The sequence below is a fragment of the Varanus komodoensis genome, unplaced genomic scaffold, assembly GCF_004798865.1.
Source record: "Varanus komodoensis strain SLA01 unplaced genomic scaffold, ASM479886v1 scaffold81, whole genome shotgun sequence".
Lineage (NCBI taxonomy): Eukaryota > Metazoa > Chordata > Lepidosauria > Squamata > Varanidae > Varanus > Varanus komodoensis.
This window is the reverse complement of record NW_025336495.1, coordinates 483,556-490,983: the sequence shown is the minus strand read 5'-3', so window position 1 is coordinate 490,983 and position 7,428 is coordinate 483,556. Positions and strand designations below refer to the sequence as shown.

General features: G+C 63.7%; 1 protein-coding gene across 2 annotated transcripts; it reads left to right on the top strand.

Moving 5' to 3' along the window:
• The first annotated feature begins 203 nt into the window (after positions 1 to 203).
• BCL7B (BAF chromatin remodeling complex subunit BCL7B) lies at positions 204 to 5,937 on the top strand. 2 transcript variants are annotated; one of them, XM_044456183.1, is made up of 6 exons: positions 204 to 431; positions 2,720 to 2,795; positions 3,367 to 3,463; positions 3,901 to 4,071; positions 4,296 to 4,375; positions 5,033 to 5,937. In XM_044456183.1, the coding sequence occupies exons 1-6, from the start codon at positions 340 to 342 to the stop codon at positions 5,123 to 5,125; spliced, it is 609 nt and encodes a 202-aa protein (XP_044312118.1). In that variant the 5' UTR covers positions 204 to 339; the 3' UTR covers positions 5,126 to 5,937. The 2 variants fall into 2 exon arrangements, with proteins under 2 accessions (XP_044312118.1, XP_044312117.1); XM_044456182.1 differs by lacking the exon at positions 204 to 431 and adding an exon at positions 793 to 1,059.
• The last annotated feature ends 1,491 nt before the right edge of the window (positions 5,938 to 7,428 follow it).

Genomic DNA, 7,428 nt, shown 5'->3' with positions numbered 1-7,428 from the left:
TCATGGAGCTTCATGATCTAATTTTTTAAAAAATGTGCCAAGGTTTCTGCCTTTACCCAGAGGGGAGAAATGTATTAGTTTTGAAAACAAGCGTGTCTCTGGGCGTGTGCTAACTTTTCTCCCGTGGCGAAAGGTGCTGTGAACCGTACAAGCGTAGCACCGCCTCCTTCCTCTACGCATGCGCCATGAAGCCGAGTCAGGCCACTTGCGCATGCGTCTCTCTACGCGAGGCAAGGGCGCTGACGCGCTACGCACGAGCAACCGGGCGAGCGGCGCGCGCATGCGCAGGGCGGCGGCACAGCAGCGGCGGGAGCTGGGGCTGCCGGGGCCGACGGCGCCATGTCGGGTCGCTCGGTGCGGGCAGAGACCCGCAGCCGCGCTAAGGACGACATCAAGAAAGTCATGGCAGCCATCGAGCGCGTCCGCAAATGGTGAGCTCATGGAGGGCGGGGTGGTGCGTGGGAGGGCGTTGGCGGGGACTCAGCCAATCGCGGCGGCGGAAAGGCGCCGTCACCAACCGGCGGCGACCGCTTGGCCTGGTGGGCGAGGCATCTCTGGAGCGGCCAATCGCGCCGCAGCAGCCGGCAGAGGCGGGGTCTCGAGGTGCTGCGCAATTGGCGGAGCGAAGGGTCATTCCCGCTCTTAGGCCGCTCCCGAGCTTCCGGATGGGCTTCGCGTTGCGCCGGTCGCATCCCGAGGGAGCCCGGTTGCCATGGAGACCGGCGGGCCCGGCCTCCGGGCGCTGGGCTGGCGCAGCCGGGCGCGGGATCGGCTTAGCTGCCTGCGCGTGCCCACGTGCTGGAGCTGCACGCGCATTTGGCGTCGCTCAGGTTGAGGCCCAGGAGTTGGTTCATGTCGCCCCCACGGCGTCCTCCGGATGTGTTGGACTGCAGCTCCCATCACCCGCAGCTCCTCTGGCCACCAAGTGGAGAAAGCGTGCCGGAAGGGAGCAGATCCGCTCGCAATGCGGTGCTGGAGGAGTGCTGGGCGAGTGCCCTGGGCACGCGGTGGCCTGGCCCGTGAGCCCGGAGAGAGCCAGGCCAGCATCTGCCCTGGAAGGTGCGCAGCTGAGGCTGCCCCGCTTGGGTGCATGATGGAAGGGCAGGGCTGCATGGAGAGGACCAGTGTGCTAGGGAAAGTGGAAGGACATCCAAGCCTAAGAAAAGCCCTGCCGCCCCTGACCGGCCAGCCCGGCACTCCATTCACGTGGTGCCGATGCCCACAGGATCCCTCCAGCAGGATGAGTGCGAGCCCAGTCTTCCTGCCCAGCTCCTCAGCAACGAGTGTATGCAGACAGGCCTCCTCTGGTGGAGGGAGCACATTGCCAGCCAGGCTTGTGGCCACTGATAACCTTTTCGCTCATGAATCTGCCCTTTTAAGGCCATCATCATCTCCTGTGGCAGCAAATTCCATCATTCAAAAGGCAGACTTCCATAGAAGACAGAAGAGGAGGAGGAGCTAGGATGTGGATGGACTCCAGCAAGGGAGCTGTAAGCGCTGAGCAGGGCTGCCTTCACAGGGCTGCCTTGCATGGGGGACAGCTCAGCAGCGCATAACAGCAGCGTGACACCGGGAGGGTGTCAGACCAGCAAACGATCGGAATCTCTGAGGCAGCCTTTACTGGTGGGGCGTAAGACTCGTTCCCCCGTTTCTGGCTGAATAGGCAACTTCCTCGCACGGCACAAACCACTGGCACTCTCCGGGCTAGTTCCTGTTTAGAGCCCCACACGCCTTAGGACCCGGGCCCAGGGGGGAACAGGTTGATCAGCTGGCCTCTGCCCAAGGCTGTCCCTTGGATGTCTTCTCCTGCCCCACCATCACGATCTCAGGTGAAACGGGCAGTTCCAGCCCCTCTTTGGTAGAACTGCCTCCGCAAGGCAGCCAGCCAGATATCTTTTAGGGGGCAGGCAAAGGCCTCCTCGTTCATCTAGGGCCTCTCCCCCCTGCTGCAACAGTTTTCAGTGCTGCTTCCCCCACAACTAATTTTTATTGTGTTTATCATTGTAAACAATTTTAGGAATGACAGGAATAACAACAAATAATTGTAGACGCGTTGATGCTAAAAAGGCTGTATCCAACAATTTAAAATAAATTTGGGATGTCAAATTGAAAGGCAACATTGAAGGCCTTTAAAAATATGAAGACCACCCAAGGGCAAGACACGGGTGGAACTCTGCTTCCCCGGGGCAGGGCTTGTACAGTCTCGTGTGCACTGACCCAGAGCAATCTCTGCTGGACTCCCTAGTTTTCCTTCCATGTAAACACACCTGGGATCACACCCACTATCTTCCTCACAGGGATACTCAGTAAGAAGCAGTCTCTTTCAGTTCGGGCATCCACCCACGAGAATCCATCTCTGCCCGGAGATCTATACCGCAGCAGCCCAGGAGGATGCGCACGGCATAGCAGGGCCGGTTCCAGAGCGGTGTCTCGCCGTGGGGCCTCTGCAGCTTTTCCACTGCCTTCCGCCTCCCGAGCTGCCCTCCATGGGGGACTCCCAGCCCTGGGAGGTCTGGTTTGCAGCACCAATGCTATGCCACTCTTGCATGCCCCATTGACACGGTGCTGCCACAGAGGGGCAGGGAGCACGAGCAGCGGGTGATTGGCACTGCAGCGCTGGAGCTGCCACCGGCCGGCGAGGGCCAGCCTTCAGGCTGCGTTCAGCCCAGCCCCCCTGCCGGCTTAGCTCAGGACTAACGCCTTTCCCGCCTTCCTGCAGGGAGAAGAAGTGGGTGACGGTGGGAGACACTTCCCTGCGGATATTCAAATGGGTCCCTGTGGCCGACAGCAAAGAGGTGAGGGGCAAGAGCCTGTGATGGAGAGCTCAGGCTGCCCTTCACAGTGGGGTGAGGCCTGGAGAGCTGGCCACCTGGTGGAAGGGGGTGGCGAGGCGATCCTTGGTGGGACACAGCCAGCAGGCCAGGCTTCCTCCCTCCCCCCCCCCTTCCTTCCGCACCGCCTGCCCGCCCCTGGGTGGAGCAGAGTGAGGTCCAGGAGGGTTGCTCTGGGTTCCTGAAGATGTGTGGAGCCAGGGGGACATGAGCAGCCCAAAACCTGGGTGGAGACAAGCCTGCCCCTCAGGTCCAGCTTCCAGGGTAAGGCTCTGGGGAGATGGCACTGTGGCGGACCAGCCCAGCCTGAGGCAGTGCCCTCGGGACTCGTGGGATTGCCGTGCCCATGTGCCAGCAGGGGGTGATGGAAGCCGCCGTTCCACGCATCGGCAGGGCGGAGAGGCTGTGCCAGGCCCTCCTCTTCTGCTTCACTTCCCCCCAGAGAAGCGGGCAGCCACCCCCTTCCATGGCTCTGGGGAGCTGCTCTGACAGCCAGTGGGGGCTCCTCATGTGCCTTCCTTCTCTCCCGTTCCAGAAGGAGAAGTCGAAATCCAGCGGGGCTGCTGCCCGGGAGCCGAATGGCTTTCCAGCTGACGCGGCAGCCAACTCATCCCTCCTCTTGGAGTTCCAAGGTCAGCAGAGCCCAGGGAGACCCAGGCAGGGCTGGTGTGAGCCAGAGCGAGCCCTGGCAGCCAGGCAACGTCTTCCCCCCACCTTGCCCCCATCACAAGGAGGATGCCTGCCCAAGGCCCCAAGTGCCACTCACATTCAGGCTGCTTTTTGTGAGAAGAGGGCAAGGAATTTGTGCCTGCCCTTGAAAGCAAAGGGGCAGACCTGCCTGCGGTTTCCGCTTGATTTGCTGGCAGAACCACAAGGAGGCATCCGGCCTGGAGTGGAAGTCCCTCAGCTCCCGGTTGCCTGCCTGCCTGCCTGCCTGCCTGGGGGGTCGCCTGGGCTGGCAAGGACAGGAGCTGCCCTGAACTCGTGGAAAGTCGCGCTGCTCGGCAGCCATGTGCCCCGGCCGCAGGCTGGCTCCTGGCTCAGGTCCTCTCTTCCTTGGGCTCTCCAGATGAGAACAGCAACCAGAGCTCCCTCTCGGACACCTACCAGCTCAAGGCGGACAGCAGCGCTGCCTCCAGCCCCAGCCCACAGCAGAGCGAGTCCTTGAGCCCCAGCCACACCTCTGACTTCCGCACGGATGACTCCCAGCCGCCCACCCTGGGCCAGGAGCCCTTGGAAGGTGAGCGGCAAGCCAGGGTGGGCTCAGCGCTCCAGGAAGACCCCTCTTCCTTCCTGGGGCTGCTCACCAGCAGGCGCCGCTGCAGACCTGAAGGCTGGGCTGATCCCCTCCAGGGATGGGCGGGAGAAGCCTCAGGCGGGCCAGGTGCCGAGTTGCCCGGAGCACCCCGGGAGCCACTGCGCACTCCAGCCTCACCACCAGCCCTTGCCCCTCCCATTCTCCAGAGCCTGCCCTGCCGCCCTCCGAAGTTGCCGACGAGCCTCCAACCCTCACCAAGGAGGAGCCTGTGCCACCCGAGGCCCAGGTAAGGGCAGCGGCCTGGTACAGCGGAACCGCTGCCTGGTGTGCAGCACCACAGAGGGCCCCTGAGGGGAGGGAGGAAGGGTTTGGGCCTTGAGGTGCCTCCCGGCACAAGGTGACCCCCCAGTGCCTGCTGCAGCACCTCCCGTGGCCCACCAGGAAGAGGGACACCGGAGCAGGCGATGCTGGAGCGGTGGCTGCCCGGCCACGGCCCTCTTCTGCTCTTGCAGAGCCTTGTGGGACGGCGGCGTGCGCACCTTCCGCTCTGCGTGGCTGGGCCCCCAGCCCTGCCTGGCTGGGGAGGTGCGGGTGAGGGAGCCTCCCCTCACCCGGTTTGGCACAGCCCTGTTCACATTTCAGCAGCTGAGGCTTTAACGTCCCCCAAACCACCGGCGGGCAACTCCACTCGGGCACTTCTCTGGCATTGCGTGGCGGCCAGAAGCAAGAAGGGGCTCAGCACCCAGCCCCCTCCTGGGCCACAGCCACGGCTGTGCTGGCCGGAGAAGGTGGGCACGAGGCCCAGCATCCCTGGAGCATGCCAGGCCCTGGCCCCCAGCGGAGTCATGCTGAGTGGGAAGGGGCCCCCCGTGCCCCCCCGGCATGTGCAGGGCCGTGCCCGGCCAGACCCCTGCTGATCACCCCCTTTTGTTCCCCGCTGCAGGCAGCCGGAGGCAAGGAGTGCTCGGGCGCCCCTCCGCTCAAGAGGTTTTGCGCGGACCAGAGCGCCACCTGCCACACGGCCTCGGAGAGCTAGCTAGGCTTGCACTGCCCCCTCCCCTCCCCTCCCCTCGCCAGATGCCTCCTCCAAGAGCCGCCCTGCTCCCCCGTTCCCGCAGACCCCCGCCCAAGCTGCCGGTCTGGCTGGAAGCTGCCCTCCCTTTTCCTCCGTGTCCTGGATGTGCAATGTCCTCCGAGAGTCGCCCTGCCGCTCCCTCCAGACGCCGGCTCCCCCCGCCATTCTCCACGCGGCAGGGGCCAGCCCCCCAGCTTGGTACGCCTGGGGGTGGAAGGCTGCAGCTGCACTTGCATGCCTTGTCGGAGAGACCCCCTCGGGAGCCCGGGGGGCTGCGGGGCAGGAGGCCGCCATGGGAGCGGGGAGGGAGCAGCAGGGACAAGGCAGCCCTGTGGGAGGTCACTCAGGGCTTGATGGGACCCTAACTGGGATTCTGTGCAATAATTGTGGGGTCAAGCCATTTGCCTCGGGGGGCCGGCGAGGCGCCTGCAGGCTTGGAAGGCCTCGGAAGCGACGGCTCAGCTGCCTCCGGCAGCCGAGGGCTCTCCCGCAGGAGGACGCAGGGAGGCCTCACCTCCAGAGGCCCCCCAGCATCCTGCCTGCTCAGCCAGCCCCCTCCAGCCACCAGGGACGGGGCCTGCCCCCTCGAGCCCCGCGGCTGCCCACCTCCCCACCCTCTGGTCTCTGCAGACCCTCCTGCTCGCAATCTGCATGTGGAATCGAGTTTGTGATCGAGGCCCTGCTGTGGCGCAGCACACCGGCCACCCGGGGCAGCAAAGAGATATTTTCGCACTGAAGAGAATATTTTTTAAAATTAAACTATTTGAAATAGAGCATGTGTGTGGGAGAGCGTCTCTCTCGGGGTTGGAGCCCTCTCTCTGGGTGCAGCGCGCCGTGACCTCCACCAGGACCAGGCTGTGCCTCCCCGCCCCCCATTCAGACGGGAAAGGCGTAAGAGCTGTGCCAGGCCTTCTGCGTAGGCCCACGGGGCGCTGCCCCTCGGGAAGCATCTTTGATGCGTCTTTGATGGGGCAGGACAGGCACGGGAGCAGCAGGTCTTCCTGGCCGCATAAGGCAGCCGTCTGGCCTACGGGAGGCGGGGGTGACGCGCCGGGGCCCAGCCTGCCAGGACATTCCCCTGCGGCACAGGACTGGCGTGAGCCCCGTTTGGGGCAGGAGAGCACAGCCTGCAGGAGAGGCAGGTGCCTGGAGGAAAGCTTCAGGCCACTTCCCTGCCGTGATGGTTGGGCCAGAAAGCCGGTTCCAGTCCCTCCCTGGTCACGCACGCGCACCAGGCGGCTCCAGCAGGTCCCGGACCCTCAGCCTGACTTGCGAGAGCGTTAGGGGAATGAAGGGATGGCGAGGATTGTGGGAAGACGAGGCAGGATAGAAATGGGATGTCTTCAATTTTAAAATCTTGGGCCAGCCTGAGCTTCGCCAGCTGGGAATGGTTGATCACTTTTTGCAGAAGCCTCCCCCCAAACCACAGGTGGCAGTCGCCTTCTTCAGGATTCGGGGTGCTTTACGACCTGGGGGGCTCCAGGGCGTCAGCGCTAAGTAATCGGTGCCCTTCTCTGCCTTTTCTCTCCACAACAAGCTCTATGTGGCAAGGAGGCAAGAAGCGGAAAATATGGAAGACCAGAACCGAGAGGCACCTCTGCTCATGTTCACTTCCCTGCATGGGGCAGGAACCCGGGAGGGTGGGGGGTTTGCAGATTCTGCCTGCAGTGCCTCTCGCCCCTCTCGGAAGGATCATTTTCTTTGCTGAGAAATGTGCGCAGATTTAAGCAATTAGTCGTTTCGAGTTTATGCAGTCGGGCAACATGGCAACCTGGTGAAGAAACGGGGGCGGTTGCTTCACCTGCACTAAGCCTCATTGGCAAGGTGGGGCTTGTTATCCATGAAGAGAACCTGGGGTTGATTTCCAAGCCCCCCCCCCCCCCCACATGGGAAGCTGCAGGCCACGAGGGTAAGCAGCAGCCTGGCCCGAGGAGCAGCCAGCACGGGCGGACAGGGCAGGCGCGCCACCGGCGCCTCTCCCAGCCCCTCCGCCGGCCAGAAGCCCAGTTTGCTGCTGCAGGTGAACTGCGGGTTGCCCACCGGGCCCTGTCGCCTCCGCCGGCTCCAACAGCAATCCACGCTCGACGCCTGGCTTGAGGGGGACTGAAGGCCGTGCAGCAACTCGGAAGGGGACTTTTGCAGGGGTGCGGGCGAGGTTTCTGTCTGGGAACCCACAGCCTGAAAGCTCGGTAGCGGGCAACTCTGCAGGACCGCGGGCGGCAGCGCGGGCTGGCTGGCTGGCTCGCTCGCTCGCTCGCAGCGGG

Excerpts from the sequence above, each read along its gene's own strand:
- BCL7B (XM_044456182.1), top strand. The coding sequence starts at position 878 with ATGTGTTGGACTGCAGCTCCCATCACCCGCAGCTCCTCTGGCCACCAA. Across the intron at positions 1,060-2,719 it reads GCCAGCATCTGCCCTGGAAG|GGAGAAGAAGTGGGTGACGG; the intron begins GTGCGCAGCTGA and ends GCCTTCCTGCAG. Across the intron at positions 3,464-3,900 it reads CCTCCTCTTGGAGTTCCAAG|ATGAGAACAGCAACCAGAGC; the intron begins GTCAGCAGAGCC and ends TGGGCTCTCCAG.